The sequence below is a fragment of the Eurosta solidaginis genome, chromosome 4 (assembly GCF_040869045.1).
Source record: "Eurosta solidaginis isolate ZX-2024a chromosome 4, ASM4086904v1, whole genome shotgun sequence".
NCBI classification, from domain to species: domain Eukaryota; kingdom Metazoa; phylum Arthropoda; class Insecta; order Diptera; family Tephritidae; genus Eurosta; species Eurosta solidaginis.
This window is the reverse complement of record NC_090322.1, coordinates 14,138,241-14,161,453: the sequence shown is the minus strand read 5'-3', so window position 1 is coordinate 14,161,453 and position 23,213 is coordinate 14,138,241. Positions and strand designations below refer to the sequence as shown.

Sequence of the window (23,213 nt, the reverse complement as noted above, 5' to 3'; positions counted from 1 at the left end):
AGTAAAAAGCAATATTAGTGACAGTTTATAAAATAGAGAAAGAGCGTGAAAGTAGAAGAAGAAAAATCATGTCATTAGTATAAATAAGTACACATGCGTGCAAAATAATGCCGAAGTGTTTCGCTTATTGCTACACGCACTCGGTATTGAGAATAACCAACTTACCGTTTGCTCAAATAGATCCAAGCATGCGAATCTGCGTATACCAAAATGGTAAGCAGAAATGAGGTCAGTAATCCAGCGACCATCATCAGGCTCAAGCCGAGTAGACCGCCACCACAAAGACCACGTAAAGCATCTGCATAATGACGATCGATAGCGCGTCGATCGAGCGTCGCTGAGAGTACGGTCAAATTGCGTTTTGTCTCTTCGAGATCATTCTCCATGGCTTCGAGCGTTTTGTGTACATCGATGCGTGGATATGTTTCCTGGCTCATGCTGAAATTGTTCAGAAAAGAGAAAATATATAAAAGAACGTAAAACGGATACAGAGGTGTGAGAGGATAAAAAAGTGAAAAATAAAAAAAGAAAGACAGAGAACAGAGAGAACAAAAGTGATAAGAATTTATTAAAAACTTGGATAAAGATCTTTGTTTATTATTGTAATTCTCAAATAATATCTTTGGCAAAATGTCTTTTTATTTTCCAACAATTTGTCGAAAGGGAACTTCTTACTTATTTATTTGGCGCTTAACTATTCAAACGGCTTAGAAAAAAATGTAAGGCGCGATAACCTTTGAAGAGATTTTAGGCCGAGCTACTCTTCCAATTTGCGTCGTGCTTCTTTTTTAAATTTTTTCTGCAAATTGGCGGAAGGGGACTTACTTGTTTTATACCGACACTGAACGGCATCTGCAAGGCAGATGAGTTTTCACTGAGAGCTTTTCATGGCAGAGATACACTCGGAGTACTTGCCATATCACTGTCGATGAGGCAAATTTTCTTCTAATTGAAAAAAAAAAAATTGTTTCTAGAATTTTGATGTTGCGTTGCCCGAGGCGTGAGCCAGGATCTTCGGTGTGGTAGGCGGAGAACGCGCTACCAACACACCACGGCGGACGCCAAAAACACGGCTTAGACCGTCCAAAAAAATTGCGACAGTAGCTTCTTCGTTGGATGAGCTGGCGTCAGAAGCCTACAACAGGAAAACTTAAATCGTTTTCTTACTGCTACCTCCAGCTGAGTGGCGACCACCTTCCTTTCCTGTTGTTCTTATTAGCGCCTTCCGATAGGAATCCTCCTGGACCGGATCATCTTTTTGTATTCGCATACAAAAACCCAGGAAACGTTGCCGCCTTTTGGGATCAAAATAAGAACATTTCCAGGTAGCCAGACTTGCCAATTCGAGTACGATTCAGATAAATCCAAACTCCTACTTCAGTCAAGTTAAATGAACGTTTCAATGCCGATTGAAATGTTGCTAGTTCAAGTCCAGAATGAACTTTTATCTAAATCAGGCATGAGTGCTGTATCACTCGCAGATAAGTCTACTGTCACTTCCAATCTATTTTGGAAACTGTGTTGCTAATCAGGGAATCAAGCAAATTAATTAATGTCAGTCTGGTATAAATGAGGATATCCTTGATACATGGTCCGCACTATTTTGGGACTAACATGGAATCAGTAAAAAAACATTGAAGACGATGATATAACTCCATAAAAGCCTATTTTGTTTGCATCAGGAGGGGTCTGGGGATACTATGTTCTTGAAGACGGATAGTATAAATCTTGGATTTGCCATATCATCGGAAAATGGTCGTAGTTCGTTCCCATTTGGTATAAATATGGAACGTATAGAGTGACTTACTGCGAAATAGCTTGATGCAAGGTACCTTCAGCACGATATCAGTTCGAGCTCCACTTTAAACTAAATTTTTTTTTAAATGGTGCGAATGAGTGCATGGTATTGTAATGGGAAATGTCTGTTAGCTTTCAGTTATGGTCAATCTAGACCTAGTCGAAAAGCAAGCTGGCGCTTAAAATCGGTACTGAGCTGGCACCTGCGTTGTATAGTTCGGTTAAAGCAGGCTTACAGCTTAAATAGTTAGCTGTTGTTTCGATAGTTGCGAAAATGCTCCCCTTTCGTTTTGAAGAGATGTGCCGGTTGGTAAACGTCTTTGGCCGAGTGTTTGCCCAGTAAGTTTGGGTTCTAAGAGGCACGGTGTCAGCGCGGGTCTAGCCGATCGGTAACCTTTTCAACTAAGGAATACGCACCACAAAACATAGCTACGTGTTGTAAAGCGTTAAAGTTAAGGGGATTGTCCATTTTACGGATCTAAAATTTGTTAAGTTTCACAGACCAAACTGGAAGCAGACTAGTTTTGATTAATATCACAAAATTGTGGGTGTTGATGGAAATTTCTATAAACTTCTGGGTATTGTAAGATTAAGTAAGAGTGGCCTCTTCAGTCAAACTAAATAAGTTTAAAGTTGTGTTTGTTTAATAGACCTATTGATAAAGGAGCAATAAATTTTATTAATATTTTTATTATAAAAATGATTGTTTTGACCTTGAGCTCGAATCGAATCTTGAATTCTCAAATAAGTTTTCTACAAAGAGACCGAACCCTTTTTCAACACTAAGTCCCGTCATTCATCGTTAAAATTTTTGGGATTTCAGCTGCGGCTTTTGTAAACTTACCGTTGTATTAAATAAATTGACTCGCGCGCTCGTTCCACCAGATCTCGTGACTCATTCAAACGTAATATGAAGCGATTACGCAATGTGCCGCAATTGAGAAAATAAACATATGGACTGCGCTGTAAAGAGAGTGAGAAGTGGAAGAGAAAAAAAAATATTAAAATATCACATTTCAAAGAAAATTTGAAGAGTGGGCGTGATTTTTTATACGTGTTATGAGATCAGTTATAAAACAAAAACAAAAATCAAAAAGAAAAAAAAAAAAAAGAAAAATTAAAAAAAAATTCTCTACGATAAGACTTAAACCATTTTCACAAAAGGTGAACTCTTTAAAACCATATTCTTTTGTTGGAAAATTGCCTGAAACTACTTTTTACGAAGCCTCCACAGAAAGTATTACGCCAAAACATCTACCTGTAAGAGGTTTCAGAGAACTTTAGGGTTATAAGTAGTTTTGAGCATATAAATCGTCTCATTACTCATTCCTACAGAGTATCGACTCCCTTTTGATTTTGAAATTATTCACATACGTATAAATAAATTTTAAATTAATTTCCAGTTTTGTAGTTGGCAACATTTCTAAAGCCATAACTCGAACTTGTCCATTTCCGTTAGTACACACACCCATACCGTTCATACGACAAATGCATAGTCTATAAGCAACACACACACACATAAACACACACAAGTGAAAGTCCATATGGTGTAACTTAACCCTTAAAGTATTCCCTCTGCGATATTCGCCCTTAATGTTCTGTTTTTGTTTTTTTTATTTTTTTTGCCTTTTTAGCAGTTTTCTGTTTCCCTATTTCCTTTGCAATTTTTACTTTTATTAAAACAGCATGGATTATAGATTTTACTCGTAAACCATTTACAATTTAAGAAGCAAAAAGTAATGCGAACAAGTAAGGATGGGACTGTCTTCGGCTGTGCCGAAGACTTCATACCTTTCATGAATGGGGCTGAACAATAATCTTATCCCGTTCGTAATCTCCACATAATCGGATGTATAATATAAGAAATATATAGTGGCCAGATGTACATACCTAAACGATTTTTAAGATAAATATAAAATACAAAATGGAAAAAAAACCCCTTATCTGAACGATCGGTTGTATGGGATATATATTATATATAGCTCCGATCAAAATGATTTTTACAGGAAATCTTCTATGATATATTAGAATATATCACCAAGTTTCACGTTTTTATATTCGAAACTAAGGGAGAAATGACCAAAAATGTTTCTATCTGAACGATCGGTTGTATGGGATATATACTATATATAGCTCCGATCAAAGTGATTTTTTTTAAAAATCTATGATATATTAAAATATATATCACCGAGTTTCACGTTTCTACTTTCTGAATTACGGGAGAAATGGCCAAAAATCTTTCCATCTGAACGATCGGTTGTATGGGATATAACTATATATAGCTCCAATCAAAATGATTTTTTCAGGATATCTTCTGTGATATATTAGAATATATATCACCGAGTTTAACGTTTATACTTTCTAAATTGCGGCGGGAATGACTAAAATCGTCTTATCTGAACGATCGGTTGTATGGGAGATATATGTTATAGTGGTCCGATCCCATCGGATCCGACAAATGTCTAATATAATACAAAAATACATCTTTGTGCCAAATTTCATTGAGATATCTCAAAATTTGAGGGACTAGTTTGCGTTCAAACAGACAGACGGACGAACAGACGGACATGGCTATATCAACTCAGTTCGTCGCCCTGATCAATTCGGTAATCTTAATGGTGAGTCTATCTTCTATATCTCTCAACGTTACAAACATCGGACCAAAGTTAATATACCATTTCATGTTCATGAAAGGTATAAAAGGCAAGAAACGTAAAGGATTTGTCTGAAGATGTAGCAAGTAAAGGGAAGGTTACGGGTTTTTTTGGCCGTGTACTCGAGCGCCAGGCAAAAAAGAAAGCGGCGATATACGTGTACACCAATGGCTTAAAGTAATGCAAGGAGCAGGGTCTGCTAGCTAACCTAGCTCAGGAAAGTTGTTCCGTGGGCGTTCCAATCAGAGTGGGCAGGATGAAAAGAAAGCGTGTGCTACAAATAAGCGACCAAGAAGAAAAGGCGTGGAACTCAGCACGCGGGGTTGCAAAGTGTCGAAGATCATATGCACGTCTTACAACCGTAGACTAACAAAGTTACTCTTATCACATAAAAGAGAACATTCAGGCTCATGACGAGTATTCCGACTGGACACTGCCTTCTGGTGTCATACGCTTTCAAATTAGGTCTAGCTAGTGATAGCAGATGTAGGAAATTTTGTGCTTGTGACCTACGCTTACCAGGCTAATATTTCAGGTATAAGGAAGATCAGATCTAGAAGCAGCATGTAACGTAGATCCTAGAAAGCTTCTAGTATTTGCCAAGAGGACAGAGTTATTTTATAGCAAAGGTCCTGATTTCTGATGTGATTTTTCAGATTGGTCGTTGAGCAAGCTTCTAGCAACATTAATTACTCATTCAGTCTATGGTAGGTCCTCACAGGACCAGCCTGTTCAACCTAACTTTACCATGGCAGGAACTCAAGCTAAGCCGATCTTCAAATCGGCACTCTACGCCATTGATTACGCGATGGAATTCAACATTTACTGTGGCTGCCAACAAAAGTCTTGCGATCAAGGTGATTTGGTAAAAGCGTGACCTCTTTTTCGATCGCCCACAGTTATTTTAAAATAAGCATATTCGGATATAGCAACATATCGGCTATGCGCATCGGACATGGTTCGATCTGTAGTCTGCTCTTGATCACGTTGGACTTCAGTTAACAAAGCAAAAGATTGGCAGAAACTAACTCTTCTGCGAGATTCGTCTGGCCAGATACGGTTAGTCATTTATTTTAGGAGTCAGCAAAAGCGAAGCTTATAAACATAATCGCACAAGTGCGGATGTGGTTTTCCATACCTGCTCATTGGATTAAAAGTGGACACTATTCACTTAAGAGAGGGGAGGAGTGCACGTACATATCACCTTATATAGAGCTAAGTGCCACATTTGTCCATGCATAAATGCAGACTTTGATTAAACGGACTTTAATACAACTTTGTAGGGGATGGAAATGTATCGTACAGTTTTGGACCATTTTGCGACCATTTCGATACATTTTAAGATTACTTCATGAAACTTCCGCCGCATTATTTGAAGAATAATTTTGAAACTATTTTGGTGCAATTTCAGAAACAATTCCGGTCCTGATTATTATCGTAATCATTTGGACTGTTATAGGTATTTTACGTTTTTTTAAACTAATAAATACTGCTCAGGATATGAAATTTTCTACTTCACTGCCTGCAAATGCTTCAGTTGCGCACAAAAATATGCAATCTATTTTTTCGTTTATTTGTAACGCGCCACATTGTCGACAACTCCATTCTCATACCCAACGCCAAAGTCAATTCCTTCAACATCAAACAGCATCACCACTCGAATGCCAACTCCTACGTTCTGCGCCGTCTTCTGAACGTAATCCCAATACCAACATGGTGATGTTTGTTTGAACGCAATAAGGCACCGCTGAGCATTCACGATGCGACTGCAATATTTTTCATATACAGAGATGCATTTCGCAGTAGTAAGCTATGTATGCATGCATAAATGTGTCGTTCGTATGAATTTGTTGCAGTAAAAATGTCAACTGCATAAAACTAAGCACGTCGCACAGTTTAGAGAATTAAGTCGTAAGGCTGGTGAATGTAACAAAAAAAAGAAAAAAATTGAGAAACATGTAAAACCCGCAAGATACAAAAGCGAGAAGTAAGCGGAAGCTGAAATGAGTAGAAATGCCTGAGGGGCTCATGGCATGCTCTGATTCGACGCGGGTGTAGGGCAGCAAATGTAAAGACTACGCTTTGACGTTTGTAAACGCAACAAATTTACAACTTTTTGCACAGCACTTTTCTACTCTCACTCACCCGCTGCATGTCTTTTGCAAAAGATATACAATTTATGCTTGAATTGCTGCGTTTGCTTGCTGTGTGCTCTGACTTTATTTCAAGCTTCTTTTGCTTTATATGCAACATTCGTACGCATCTTGCGGCTTCATCCAGCTTTAGTTATGTGCAGCCATGTACCGGCGCCTGCAATCAACAATAGCACGTTTTCAAGCTGATGAAGTTAATCAAAAGTGGTAAATTAAACGGTTCCATTTGTGGTTTTGCCAAATGAACGCATATTTTTGTATTGCCTCAATGGCAGCGCATAAATGGTTCATTATGAGCGGAAGGATGGTGGGAGGAAGAGGGAGTTGAGAGAGGTAGAATTAATTACCTTTCTAGTAAAGCATCATCAGATAAATTTTTTAAGTTACGTTGTAGAGATTGCCTTCAAAGGATGTGACTCTGAAGATGGTTAGCTGTTGAGAGAGTCTCATTGTGATGGCATCAAAGCCTCTAAAGTAGAAATGTTACAGAGCAATGAACAAAGTGTCCACCGGTGCACGTCTAAGAAATTACAGGTCTCTGATGGGTGCATTTATTCTATCTTTTTTGCACAAGTTCTTCAAAGGCGATTCATTTTCATAGGACTTCTAAAGAATTTGCGAACTTTGCTTTCAGCTCTCTAAAAAAATCACCTACGAGATTTTCGGTTAAACAGCCATTGCAAATCCGCTCAGTTTAAGTATAAAACTTGAGTTTTCTCAAAAGCACAATTTCTTAAAACCTCCTAGGAATGAACCTGGTGAACGATGGGGGGCAATTGATATGCTTAAGAAATAGATTGTTACATCTAACTCCATAGAAATAGGGATAGAGATGAGGATAGAGATAGGGGATAGTGAGAGTTATAGAAATACGGATAGTGATAGGGATACGAAAAGTGATAGCGATAGGGTTAGTGCTAGAAATAAGGACAGGGACAGGGATAGGGATTGACAATGGTAAGAAGGGATAGTAAAGCAAAAGAAATGGCCTTGATTTTATTGTATCGAACTGCGGCGGCGGCTAATATTGGATAAATACATGCGAACAGAGGGGTTGCGGGAGCTTATATCACTGACTAGGGGTTATGATTGAACATTTTCCACTGTGAATATAATATATGCCGCATGAAAAACTGTCTAAACTATCATCCCCCTATGCGTCCTAACTCTAGTAAGAAAATACTTGCAGTATGTTACTTCGATTTGAGCCTAATCGTTATACGCCTCAATCTCACTATCCGACCTTTGGCTGTCAAATTCGCCAATTTCTTACGAATATTAAACATTACAAAATAGTTAACTCAAAAACTTTGCACACAATTTTCCGTTTGTCGAAAAGTGACAGAAATGTAAAAAAATGTGAGTTAGTTGTTATAGCGAATCTTTATCCTTTGCTGCTGCAGCACCTTTTCAAGCCTTCTTATCTCTCTTTGCTCCAAAAACCAAACAAACTTCAAAACTTTCCACTCCTGGCACTCGAAAGTACTAAAAATGCGCCTAAAAGCAGAATTAAACCTCACCATTAAATTTGCAAGGCATACTTTGCGGCGCGCCAAACAAAAATTTCTAAAGCAATATTCAAAGTAATGTGCAAGTATAGTTTTGTCTGTTGCAAAAATAAAAGAGACTTTCGACTTTTTAAATTATTATTATTTTACTTCTTTTACTCGCGCCTCCACCACCTACTAAGGCGGCTTTCACGTTTTCAATTGTCCTTTTTTAGAACAGCGCTAAGTTTTACAAGCTTGTAAAGAGCAGCATGGTTGCCAAGTTTACACCATAAAGTTTAGCGCTTGTATACAAACAAACAATGTCTTGCCACGAAGTTGTAAATATACCCACATGCTACATTCAAACAAAGAAATAAACCTGTGTGTGTGTGAGAGAAATTCCATGGCAGACCGTCGACCGCTTATTTGTACTTTTGAATCTTAAGAATTCGTGACCGCTGAAATAGCATAAGCCTGCTAAGTTAAAAAAAAATAAACAATTGAAAAAAAGTTTATAAAAGATAAAAAAAAATTCAAAAAACGAACCGAAAATGTTGTGGAAAATTGTTACAAACAAATAAATAGTTGTTTTTCTTGGCAACGCTAGTTCAAGGTTGGCAATTCGCCAACACCTTCAGTGTAACGCTGTAGCTTGTATGACTTGCATGCATTAAATAATTTTGGGCGCAGTTATGACATGCGAGTAGAAAATTCACAGAATAGGTATGACACATTTAAATTTAAAGCATTTAATATTACGTTTAAATGCAATTTTTATTATTATTTGAATGCCAAGAAATTTCATACTCTAAAGCTAGGCATAATTTTGTTTACAAATTTTGCAAAGCTGAACCCTTTAGTTTGACGCTGGAAAATAGTAAAGAACGTTACAATGACTTTGGTGTACATTCAGTTCTTTTGAGAAGAACGTATATAAAGACTAACCCCCTTACACATAAAAACCACGAAAGGCTTATAAAGCCTTTAAAATTATATTTACATACAAATTTCCAAATATGAAAACTTAATACACTGATTTAATTGGAAAGAAGTACAGATAAATAGGGTGGGGGAGGGCTTGAGGGAGAGATGGATATGAATAAAGAAATGAAAATTTATAAAGAGAAGTGGGAGATAAATTGGAGAGCAAGGGTAGTGGAGAGTTTATGAGAAAGGACAATATTATAAGTGTTAATAAATGAAATGTATTGTTCAAATTGAGGCTGAGGTATGAAATAAGTTTATCTGCGACAGAAAGGCGTCAGGGGCTGGCAATAGCTACCCTGCAGCGAATATGTGAGACACTCACGCAAGGCGACAGTTTCGCACTAGAGCTTTAATGACTACTTACGGACTGGTGTTAATCGAATGCAGAGCTGAACATTTATTTGCCACACTTCTACCAAGAGCGCTGAAGGCTGACCTTTATCCGTTCAAATTAACTAACCGAAGGCTGCGAGACTATTTCAGTACCACCTGCGACTAAACCAGTTAAGAAAGCGTTCAAAAGGTCTGCAAAGGCGCCCCCTTGACGCTTCAAACCAGGAGGAGGCGACAGAAGTAATCATAGTACCGCCTCTTAATGTTATAGTTGTGCGCTAGTTCGCAGCTAGTGCGATTCACTGCAGAGTAGTATTTTAAAAAAAGCGATTTTTCAAAGAAAGTGTTGCTGGGTTAAGGGAATTCATAAGGAGCGTTGTATAGAAATTAAAATGCATAATAAGGGTTGCCATCTATATATTATTGCAATTAGGAATCTGCTTATTATATTAATATCTGCTACTTATATTCCGTTAACTCGTTTACAAAGAAATAAAAAATGAAACGGTTTGGCTATCAGTTAAGCAGACATTTTGTTTAACAGCCTGCAAACCTAATGGCCCAAAATATAGCGGTAGCAACTGCAGCAAGGCTTGAGGCCTCGGGGCAGCTTGAGTGCAGGCCGTATGGCCATAGCAGTATAGCGTCCTTAAATATTGGGCGAACGGACTAGATGGTCACGTGCCTGTGCTTCGAAGGAGATCCTGGGGCCACAATAGTGTCGGAAGGTGGGAAAATGTCAGAACGTACTATACACATCTATACCGAATGAAAAGGTCAGGTCCGCTGTTTACTCTGCCGATTCAGAAATATGTAGAGCCTACAGACTGCCTGATCACTGCAGTGTCTTTCAGGCGAAAATTTTAGCAGTGAAGAAAGCAGCAGAAATTCTAGAGGCAGCGTGGTCAAGGCGGCGTCACTATATATTCCTTTTGTCAGGCGGTCATCAAAGCAATAATCTCATTTCAGAATGTCCCAGAATGTAAAGAAGTATTGGAGAGACTTCGCTGAGGCCGGACCATACATCTAAACTGGGCTTCCGTTCATTAAGGTATACAAGTTAACGCAAAAGGCCCATGAGTTGGCAAAGGAAAGTGCAGCACTCGATGAATCGATGGTAGGCGTCCCAATCAATTTGGGCGAGACAAAAAGAAAGCGATAATTGCACATGCACGACCAAGCAGGAAAGGCGTGAATAGAAGTGCGGGGCTGCAAAATTTCTAAGATCATGTGCAAATCCTACGACGCTAGACTCGCAAAGTTGCTCGTATCTCTAAAGAGACTAGACTTAAGGCTCCCGATGGGCATACTAAATGGACACTACCTTCTGGCGTTACATGCCTATTGAGTTAGGCATTGTCAGAAAACGCAGATGTAGAGAGAACAGTTGAGCACCTTCTCTGTTCATGTCCTGCGTTCGCGAGGTCATGGCGTCAGCTACTAGGAGCAGCATATTTGGCAGATCTCGAGGCAGGAATTATGCTATTAAAATTTGCCACTTTCCTTTGGTTTTATAACAAGGTGATAGGAAACATCTCTTGTTGAAAATGTGTAAGTGTTGTCACTTGTGCAAAAAAATTATACAAAATTGCTTAATCATGTTTTTACAGCTAAACAATTGCATAAAAATATTGTAGATAAAACTAAAAAAAAAAGTCTGTGTAAAAAGTATGTAAATGCACAACAAAAATAGCTCAATATTTTCTACGCGATTGTAAAATGATAAAGCGCATTGTTACTGCTATTTGCTGAAATGACTAAACAAACAAAAATAAATATTCAACAATTTAAATAAAATGCTAAAATAAAAAATTAAATAAATATTTAAATAAACGCATATCCGCCAGTTTTTTGTATTGCGCTAAGTGGCGCATTTGTGGGCAAATAGAAAATATATAAATATAAAATACGTATGCATGTGTTAGTGTGCCCTGTCTAAGCGCTCTTTAGAATTGTATGAAATTAGAAAGATAAAAAATGCGATACACTCAAATAAGCATAAAAACAAATCTGTCGGTTTATGTACATATATGCTTGTATGCATGTTAATGTGTATGTGTGTGCGTGAAACATCGTTCTAAAAAGGATTTTCCTTCCATTCGTCGTATCGCGTGCAAATACCATTTTATATTCAAATAATAATTTTTTATTTATTTTTTCCCTCTTTTCTATATTTGCGCAACGTTTTCATGCAATTGTTTGTTTGTGTATGTACATATGTGTTTGTGTGTATGTTAACCTGTATGCTATTGACGTTGGCATTGCACAGCCAATTGTGCCAATTCGGATTTTGTTGTGCGCATTCATATTCATTCGTGTACAATTCAATTTTGGGTGCAATGCGCTCTGATAAACCCAATTGGGGCCAAGCAAATATGCATAAAAGTAAATACCGCTATATGTACTAGAGGTTTACGCCGATCACTTTATCAGCGGCGGTGGCGTAGCGCTATTATATACCGGCGGCGGCGGCGTGTGCGGCGCGCCGATGTACGGCGGTGTTCTTACTTTAAAAAGCTTGATTTTTCTATTTAAAAAAATAATATTTAGGAAAGGTTTTGTTTGTATGTATTTAAGGAAATCAACGTGTTGACCATTTCGGAAAGATCCGGGGTTTTTGCCGCAAGATCTCGCAGACCGTTCAAAAATTTTCAGTAGTAGCTCCTTGCTGAGGGACTGTCCCTCGTTCGCTTACTCCAGAGAGGCTTCGAACCTAACCCCGGTCTTTGGAACTGGTACTGCTGCGTCTGCTGAAAAGAAATAGAGATACATAAAATGGTCACACTTTTGTCTGTATATCTCGTGCAAAGCGTAGTTTCACCTAGGGTTAACTCCTAATAATCGTCGCGAACACAATTCCTTTAAATCATCTGTGGCTCCTTGGCGGCCACGCACAAAGGCGACTTACGGTTGCTATTAATGGTCTTTTAATACTCATGATTCTCGTGGCACAGGGCGCCTCCAGTTGTTTCCGCTGTTTTTGAGAGCTATTCCCGATGTGCGAACAGTAGCAATCCCGACCACCAGTCTCTACCACGCCTCCTGACCCTCACACCATATGCCAGCACAGAAGCTATAGGACTGCGACTTCGAACTCATACCTTCGTTGACGTCACTTTCCTATAAGCTCTAGGTGTAGCTCCGAAGACTTTCCAACGGATGCTTTTGTCGCGCTATGCTGCCGAGCTACACCTGAGAAACACCTTGAAACGTTAGGGAGTGACTATTCGGCCAAAGTTGCCGCCCTCGAAATCATAAGCAGTCTAAGTGGATGTTAATGCGTAATGTATAATCTTCGGCGCATCTACGTAATTAAAATTTTACAAGGACCTTGTATAAAATTTTTTTAAATGTAGACCAAAGTTTGCAGACGTTTGTGTTCGCAACATTGAGTTCAAAAGTCTTCGTTAAATCAAAACGATATTTTAGAATGAAAGTCAAATTTTAAGTTGAAAGATTTTAACTTCTGTTTTCCGGCCTTATGATAGAGAGCTCAGTATGGATGACCGCGTAGCTTCAGTTTTCAGACTAGTTCGACTGTCCACTACGTTAGGGTAGTAGCATACACGGTCCTTAGTTCGACTGTCTTGGGAAAGCTTTTACTTCACCACTTTGAGTGTTCTTGCGAAGGACAAAGTCTCACCTGGTAAATATATGTGCCTACGTATCCACATTTGTAAAAGGAACCGTAACATGTTGGTGATATTTAAACTTCGTTGATAGGCTATAATCAATATGATTCACCCCAAGGGACTAGTTTTGGATATGGCCGCCAACTTTAGGAAATGTCAAAGCGGGAGACTTGGGTGTTGAAGGATTAAGTGTGAAAATCAAAATTAACATTTCAGACCCTATTGTATAGTTTCGCAAATAGACAACAGATGTTTGAATGTAAGCCCAAGTGATTTTTCAAACCCTTATACGTACATATATCCTCAACTTAAGTATGAGGTAAGAATCATTTCAAAGGGGTGTGTATGCCCCTAGAACCTACTAAAGGATTTTGCGTCATTGATTTCGCTTATTCTTTCAGCCAATCGCAATATAATTTTTTTTGTAATCGGCACCTTTTTTGGTTAATTTGCCTTTTTTAACAACTTGAGGACAATTTGAAAACATCTTCGCCTTGGGTCATTTTATATGAATTCATTGTTCATTATTAATTTTTTGAAAAAAAAAAAAAAAAAAAAAATGTAAAGTGAGCATATAAATTTATTATATAACTTTTCTTTTAGTGTTTTGTTTTAATAACTTGGGTGATGCAAAGTCCGTGTTAAGCTGACATCGAAAGCGCCTGTTTTTTTAAATAACTTTTGAACAGTTAGGAAGAGTTAAATTTCGCAATTAGTTTCTTATAACTGGCAGTGATGCGCATCCGTTGATGCCACTTTCGACCATATCCGACCAATTTTCGACATGAACAATAAATGGCCTAAACAGTCTTAAGCAAGTAGAAAATATAGTAACGCATCGGACGCCGCCGCCGCCGCGCCGATATTTTTGACATTCGGCGGCGGCGTGCGAAAAACGACCCTAATCGGCGGCGTATATCTCTAATATGTACATATGTATGATTGTGTGTGTTGGCTATTCATGTATAGGTAATTGCCTGTGAAGCACACACATGTTTTCTATTGCATTTGAATTTTGCGAATTCAAGTGCACTTTTAGGCGCACCTTTTCATTCATATTTTGTAATTGCACGAACATCGAAAATTTTAAAATTAACAATTTTTGGAATTTTTTTTAATAAATTCTGAATATCGTGAGAAAAGTTTTGCTATCATTTTGAGATGTGAGATACTAGTTTTAATCTTGAAATAAAAAATTACAAAAAAAATAAAAAAAATAGTTCTCATTACAACTGTTTAACGCAAAAAAAAACATTGGAAATATTTTTTTAAATTGAATATTAAACAAGATTAGAATGTAAAAATAATAGCAAAAGCGCAATCAACGGAATAATCAATCAGTTTGATTTTAACATGTTAAAGGTAAATTACGCGAATCCATTATATTGTGTAGTTCTGCCACCATAGTAGTGCTGTAAATAAAGATCATACAAAACATTTGAGTGTTTTAGTAGCCAGTTGTGACTCAAACAAAATAACATAGGGCAGGGGACAAACGCGAGTCCTTAAGATACGCCACAATTGGTGTCAGAAGAGGAATTGTTGATTAAATTCGTGAGTTCCAGAGGACAACAAGGGCATGGGCAAGTTGAGTGAATTGAAGATACATCAACTCAAAAAGGAGTTGGAAGCTCGTGGATTACAAATTACCGGTAATACACCCAAACTACAATCTAAACCATGCGAAGCCGTGCAATCAGGAACACACTCTTCATCCGGATGTGAAAGAGGAGAAGATATAGACTCAGAATCCAGCGGCAATTGTGGACACATATGCGATATTATTAGTAACTGAAGCAAATGTCAACGCAAATGGCATCTCAACTGGTATTGCAGAAGACACGTATTTCAGAAATGTTCATACGAATAACATCCAAAATGGAAACACAACTGGAATAACAGAGGATATATATGGCATCTTAACTGAAAGCACAGGAGGGACGTATATATATCCGAAATGTTGGCACAAATTTCAGCACAACTATGGAAGAGAAACTAATAACAGTTTCAGGAAGCTTTCAACAAGATAAAATGGAGGCTGAGGCTGATGCTTTGAAAGATCAGATCGAGGAGTTACAATTGAACGGTCCAATAACTTCAACATCTTATCTGTAAGTAAAGTCCTAAACGTTTGTTGGCTCTGTTCAATGCAGGTATTTAAACTCCAATTTGAGCTCCAATTTAAAAAGACGTCAGCAGCGAACAATTGAGATGCAAAAGAAAAAGTTGAAGCATTGATGGCGTCTTACGACGTTACGGAAGCGAGCACAGAAAGCAGATATACCAAGTAGAGTTGAAAAACCGCTAACAAAACAGCTAATAAGACTTTGCAGGAGTTTACGTTGGATGTCAAAAGGTTGACTCATTTGCCGAATGCGGACGCATCCGTGGAATATAATAAGTGGGCACAAATTCAGAGCTTTATAAATGGAATATAGGACGTCGAAAGGAATCGAGCTACATACGCAAACCCAAAGTCAATATTTGCTGGAACGGCAGCCCATGCACTGACTCAAGAAGCAGCCTCACTTTTGGATAGGCCAGCATAAAAAGCTCATCGCACGGAAGTGGAAATGCCAGACTGGGTAGATACAATTTTGTAAGCAGTGAAAGAAACGCAACAGAAAAACGTTGACACCGTCAATTGCTTTAAGTGTGGAAATCCAGGTCACATTGCACGTTATCGCATTACCCACCCCTTGTAGTTCCATTAATGTGGGTGGTCATAAACGCAGAGCTGAATGAGATAAGCAAATCTTCTGACCGACTCAATCGTTAAACTAATGCGAGACAGCCGCAAAGGATGACAGCTGGCTCCCGCAATCATTGCCTAGCAAATTGAAAAAAGGTCTAGCAATTATACTTTCGGAAATATGTGAATGGAAATAAACGTTTACGGAGTGTAGGTACGAGCGAACATTAAGAATAAGACCATTGCACGGCGCAAGATTGCGTACGGTCACTGCCGAAGACACCTACCGCGGGTATATTCTGACCCCCTAACCCGTTGGGGGGAGGGGGGTATGCCTGTCGTAAGAGGCGACTAAAATACCAATTTGATTCAAGGGGATGTGTAGCGCAATCCTCTCAAGGGATTGCCAGCGCAATATATTGCTTCTCCAATCCAATTTCCAGCCTCCCCTACCCGTGGCCAAACCCCGAACTCCTGATGGATCTGGAGGGTGAGAGGGCTGTATGGTCTAGAAGGTTGCATGTGGTCATACCAAACCGTTCCCGCGATGGTCGCGCTAGCACCTTTATGGTGCTTGTTACCGGAACATACCGATTTGCATCCTGCAAAGGACAGTCAACATCGTAACACTCCCCAAAGTCTTCGGGAAATGTCCTTATCGCTACAACAACAACAACAACCAGGATGTTCCCAAACCAGGCAGTACTAAAGTAGTAAAATATCAAATTGACACTGGTGATGCGAGGTCAAATGATCAAGCTCCGAGTAGTGTTCAATTGGCCAAGCGGGAAGTTGTGAATATTTTTTTCTTATATTTACGAAAAAATTTGTTGTTAAGTTATTTGCAACAGAGGGAACGCCATAAGAAACCACATAACAATAACGTAATAAAAAAAACAAAAACCAATAGAAAAACAACAAAAACACTGGTGCTTAAATGTTGCGTGAACATATATTTGGTAAAAAAATTATATAAATTTCATTTGAAATATTTTTTTTAATTGTCACGCGCGATTTACATAGTTTTAATTTTCTTACAGTTGGATTCCAGTTCAATCGAAAATATTTCATTTCACTTTTTATCTTTCGTTATTTACTTAAATTCATATGCTTTTGTTTGAACTTTCCAACGAAACATTTATTGAGCTGAATTGTAATACTATTTTCACACAGACGGCTTATTGAATAATAAAAGCAGTTTTCTACATTAAGACGCTTATTGAGCTCAATCTTCCCTACAAAATTCGAATCTATAATTATTTCATTAGTAGCTAATCGAATGCCTAATGAAGTCAAAAGCACAATGCTACTCTGTTGGCCGCGTTCCGCTTCTTAGTTTTTGGTGCGTTCAGTGCTTAAAAATGTCATTTGTCAAAGTAAATGTCATTGTCTGCATGGCGGAACGATACAAGGTGGCCGCATCGAACAGCTGATTATAACCTTTTTTATTTGATTTATTTACATCAACTACCGGCGCAGTACGATTTTGACATTTGTCCATCGAATTTACAAGTACATGGAATTTTTTTTGTTTGTAGGTATGTCACCATGCTGCCACCTTGTATCGTTCCGCCATGATTGTCTGTCATATCGCATTGACATTTTATTCGCTTAACATTTCATCCTTCATACTAATCGAGCAGTTACTTCTGTGTGAAAGCAAAAAATTTACGACTTCATTAGAAGGTGAAATGAGATCATTAAGTTTCTGTGTGAAAACAGTATAAGAAAAATATTTTTATTTCACTTTTTAAATACATGCACGCACAACAGCCAATAAAGTTTATAAAAACAAGATACTATCTGTTTCACGTTAAACGCTTATAACCATTACCTACTTATAGGCGCAAATGCCATTGCATTGAAAAAGCGCTTGCTTGTATATGAAATGATGTCAAGGGGAACTCGCGATTTTGCGCTAAATGTCATATCTCACATAGAAAAAAATATGAGTTAAGCACACATATACATGTATATACACATGTAGATAAGTGCATATGTAAATAAACTTGACACTACTTTTTCTAGTCTTCCATACAAAGTATATTCTGCTTTTTTTGTTTTTTTTTTTTGTTTTTGTTTTGGGATAGTTAGTTGCTTAACACAGCTATTTGTCAGTGAAAGTGCTTGTGTGTATGCATGTGTATGTATACGTAAGCTTGTGGTTTAGCTCTCATATCGTAGCTAGTGTTGGTGCATGTACACTCACACATACGCCTCAAGTGACATACAAACTTTGATATACATTTTTAATATCGTATGCATGCAGCGCACTCGTTCTTCCTTTGAGCTCATCAATTGAAATTGCGCGTACACACACGCACAGCTACACAAAGTCTTATAGGTTAAAAAAAAATCATTAAAAAAAATAACATTGGTGCAGGGACGGAAAATAATTATTATTTTTGTTTTCGGAGTGGAAAAAGTCCTGGTCAAAAATTGTCCTAGCTGAAAATGTTTGAGTTCCTAGGTCTCCCTATAGCAATATCATGTCGAATCCTGCATCCTTTTTATTTTACGAACATTTTCCATAAAAGTCCACATATAAAAGTAAAATCTATATTTTAATTTTTTAAATCCAATTGAACTAGTTAAACTCGGACTTTTAATAATAAAAGTTCGGAAATAAAAGTTAAATACGGACTTTAATTTTTTAAGGCCAAAATAAAAGTGCGGCTTGATAACAAAGAAATGGCTTATCGGAAATAAAAAAATTGTTCCGAGTTTAACTAGTTCTATCGGACTCAGGTAATAACAATCCGAAAATAATTTTTATCTTGACCCAAATATATTAAAAGTCCAAAATTAATAGTTTTGCAAGGAATTATATTATAAAAGGATTAACAGTTTCCGCCCCTGCATTGGTGTCCCAACTGCCAAGCTTTGTCATTGTTCTAATTAACGCCAACGGACGTCGTGGGCATCGTGCGCAGTCATTTTAGTCGCACTGTCGTCCTTTATCTCCTTGCTATCACTTGCTTGCCATCGAGCAGCTTCAGCGGGTCTCAGCTGGTTGACATTGTGTTGAATTTTGTTTGTTTTAAAAATTGGAGCAATCGTGGTGTTTGGCGTTCGCTTTTGTTTATTTGCATACTTGTTTTATGCGTTTTAGAAGCTAGTACGCTAAAGGAAAATGTTTGTAATTTGACAGTTTTCGAATCGCATTTCCTTTCGAATCGAGCTACATAATAATGCGCCTGGAATTTGCGCTTTGTAGTCTGCATTAAATTTCAGAATTTGGGTTTTTTAATTTAAATATTTACGGTCGTTTTGTTATGTGAACTTTAAGGCATACCGCAGGTTACACGGCTTGTCATCGTATTGTAGTCGAAAAAAACGTCAGATAGCTAACGCTGGTGTGCCGTACAAATGTTTTTTATGGGAGAACCTCATACGACTCGCACGCTTCTCGTACTCGTAAGATTATTTTCTTTTACTACGACTATCATACGGTATGCTGTGGTCATTTTTATTCGGTGCGATTGCTCATTTGTTATTTTTTAGACCTTTGGCTAGCCGATGGTACTGAAAAAAGCACAACGATGCAATGTATTTGTATAATGAATAAAGGCACCCCACCACGAGTGGTGTGAAGCTCCTACAGCTCGCCTGATACCCTGTACGGCAGCGCAGAGCTAAATGACTGCGCTGACTGACGGCCATGCCTTCACTAGTAGCTGACCACCTAATACTTCTCTGAATTGATCGTGCAGTCGAGATTCATTACATCAGAACACGAACATTCATTATATCGAAGCCGAAGAGATTTACGAGATTTACGGTTACGACTCGCCCATATCAGCTGATAAATAGAAATATCCTCAAATGTCACCGCTGCAGCTGCAATCATAGCGTTAGAGAACGATCCAATACGACCTTAAAAAAGGATCTACAACTGGTTGATCAACATAAGACGACTGTTTGGGTCACTGCGAAGTCCTTCTCAAATCCTTAAAACTACAATTACAAAAAATATACATATTTTGGCGTTAAAGTTATACTGGATTTGAAAGGGTATTTAATCGCTTTCTACCGACAATTTGTGATGCTTTCTTCGGTAGAGAAGGTCAGATGATGAGTTGTCAGACATAAATGAATACAATGTGTGTCGAAAAGACTCCAAAACTGTGGACACAGGCGCCCAACTACCAACGTAAAAAGATCTTGGCGATGAGGAACTCTGTTAGCTAGCGTAAATTTTTAACCACCGTCCTCTGCCCTTCATTAAAAATGGAAACAGGTTAGTAAAGCTTGAGAAACCATCCGATAAAGGATAATCATAACTTCCTTAGCCAGTCGGGAAAACACTTATAATCGCCGAAGTTTTGTTTAATTTCGACGTATCGAAACTTTCTCCTAAACTAGATACCCTTAAATTTTCGGTTTGACGTTCGATAGTATCTTGGTATTCGCATACCTTTGCAAAAAAAGATAAGAGCACTGGCGCACTGCTCCAGGTTTGAGTCAATGTATGTTACTGTTAGGTGGTTAAAGTACAGTTCGTTATAGGGCAATAATAGGCCTCTCGAAAAATAACCTAGCAGCTATTACTACAGGAAACAGTAAACTCAACAGCCATATACAGAGATTGGGCATACAATCGAATAACGCATGCCGATTTTGTGATCGATCAACGGAGATGGCTGAACATATCCCTTTGGAATGGGACGTAATCTCAAGATGTAGGGCTAAGTTTTTGGGCTCGCTTTGGCCAGAGCATTCCTACATTCAATCCCCCAAGTCAAGAGAACTACTAGGCTTCATCAAGCAAGTCGGCTTGGATGAGGTGCTTTGAAGGAGATGAGGGCACAATAGAATGGTCGTAGTGCAATCCTCAATGAATCATCTATCTATACCTTCGAAATTGCCCTTAAAGAGCAAAGCCGCAACCAAACGCTTGTTGAAAGCTCTAGCAGCTTACGCAAAGTAACATTGCTAGATAAACTTAAAAAAAAAATAAATGTAAGGCGCGATAACCTCCGAAGAGATCTAAGGCCGAGCTTCTCTTCCAATTTGCGTCGCGCTCCTCTTGATTTTCCCTACAAATTGGCCGGACGGGACCTACATGTTTTATGCCGACTCCGAACGGCATCTGCAAAGCAGATGAGTTTTCACTGAGAGCTTTTCATGGCAGAAATACACCCGGAGTGCTTGCCAAACACTGCCGAGGGGCGACCCCGCTTAGAAAAATTTTCTTCTAATTGAAAAATCTTATTTCTAAAATTTTGATGTTGCTTTGCCCGGGAGTTGAACCCAGGGCATACGGTCTGATAGGCGGAGCACGCTACCATCACACCACGGTGGCCGCCAGTGGCCGCTAGATAAACTTGCTTATATGAAAAACATACGCCTGGAAAATCCTGTACTCAGAAATTCCATGGGACGCCTCTTATGATCCCTGAGCTACATTGGCACGCTGACGAGGAAATGCTCAATAAAATAGTGAATGTGATAAGTTGATATATTACAGAAGGCAAACTGTTTGACAAGGCTCCAATTGGCAAATACTGACTAATCTGCAAAACACTCTGACGAGAGCTAAGTTGTCAGATCTAAATTTTTAACTACTGTGAAAGGGGAAGGAAAACTTCCCTGGAAGACACACAGTTAACAGTTTGTATATACGACTTCAAATATGAAGTTGAAATTGCCAGATTGAACCTCTTTAATTTTAAGGCGATTCTATTTTTTAAATTCGAAATTTAAAATTATAATTTTTTTTAAATGTTTTTAAATTTGAGAAACAAAAATAAATTTTCTGCAAAATGCTTGATATTTCAACTTAAATTGCTTACTGTAAAAAATGTTAAAGGTCCAAATAAATTTAATTCACTCACTAATTTGGTCTTTTCTCTAATATTATTTTTGCATTTTTACCTATTGAAATTGAAACTTGCATCCACATCTTTGTTGTTGTCATGGCTTTATTATACTTTCATATGCTTTCTTAATTTTCCTGTTTCTTTTTCTTGTCACTAGTAGACTGTTAAATGTGTCAATAATGGAGACTTATCAGTTAGTAGTAAAATTTTACGATTGCTTAAACGGGTAGTCAGCATGGAAAGATTGTGCGAAAGAGAGAAAGTGGGGAGCATGAAAGGAGCATACATATTTGCTTTACGGCGGCAAATAACAACAAAGGCAGGTAAAAGTAGTTAGTATAATGCACACATAATCAAAGTGATCATTACAGCGCACACAAAAATACAGGGAACTTAACCAACCTAAGCAAGCATACTATTAGGCGCTATTTTGGAGTGGCTTTTCGCAGGAAACCACTTGTAGGGTTAGTTAGTTTGAAGTTAGACTGTGTTTGCTTTTGTTTTTGTTTAAGTGTCGACGTAGGGTTGTTGAACTGCATTTTGTGGCAGTAAAAACAGGCGACAGCAACAACTATTAAAAAAACATAGTCAAATAAAAATGAATGCCTAAAAATAGGCCACATTTTTTGCAAACCACAAACTCACACTCTTTGCTGAAAAAGCATAGCGTATATGCTTTGGATGTTGCTGTTATTATATTTAGGTATGCAAGAACGCGACTTGGCTTTCATTACCTCTGAGTATTTTTGTGGTATTGAAAATTATACTACCGTATGGTGTGTACCCACAAATGTCGGGCAGGTTCTTTGCATTAAAGGCCAAAAACGAGCAAATGACCTCATAAAAGCCACATTTATTTACTGCTAATGCAGTAGTTGGTTGATTTTCTAATAGCAAGTTGAAGTGAAGAAAGTTGCGAGAAATAAATTGAGATTCATAGAAATATTAATGTATGCGAGTAAGTATACATATGTAAATCGGACTTGGTTCGCGCTGCCACCGGATTCGGTAAAACATTTTTGTTAAAAGTTACAGACTTGCCCACTGAAACGGGTTTGCTTATAAACCGAACAAATTTAGTATTCCTACTATTTCATATACACATGCATATATACGCTTTCATCAAAAAGTACTATTTTGTACAAATTCTGCCTCCATTGTTGCGCGATTTCGTATGGGTGTAGCAAAAACTTTACCGAAACAAAAAGGAGTGCTAGAACAAAATAAAATATTTCTGAATAAAAATAAAACCGACAAACAACATGCTACAAAGAAACATGTTGTAAACTAGGGAGAGTTAAACAAACAAACGACTATACGCTCACAACTGACCCATTGTAGACGAAACGAAGCAGCAGGCTGTTGATAGCAAGCTGGGGAGTAATTCACTGAAGTACCAATACGAGTATAAGTTGCTGGTTAGCAGGTGCAATGAGCAGTGGTCCTTGTGATACAAGGAAATGAAGAAAATCAGAACAAAAAAACCAAGCTGAGATGCTTTTGTGGAACGATTTTTTCTAGAAGGAGCAAAAATTATACTTTTTTAATAAAAACACCTGCATGTGGAATAACATGAAAACTTTGTAAAATTTACCGTGAATGAAATTTTTCACACTTTAAAATTTTAGTGGTTAACATAAACTATATAACTTT

At 38.0% G+C, this 23,213-nt stretch overlaps 1 protein-coding gene across 1 annotated transcript in view; it reads right to left on the bottom strand.

Annotated features, from left to right (window-relative positions):
- LOC137249091 (protein tweety) overlaps positions 1 to 23,213 on the bottom strand; it is a 295,423-nt gene that overhangs the window by 15,289 nt on the left and 256,921 nt on the right. The window contains 2 exon segments of the mRNA XM_067780266.1: positions 166 to 438; positions 2,642 to 2,760. Of these exon segments, the coding sequence (XP_067636367.1) occupies positions 166 to 438; positions 2,642 to 2,760 (392 nt within the window).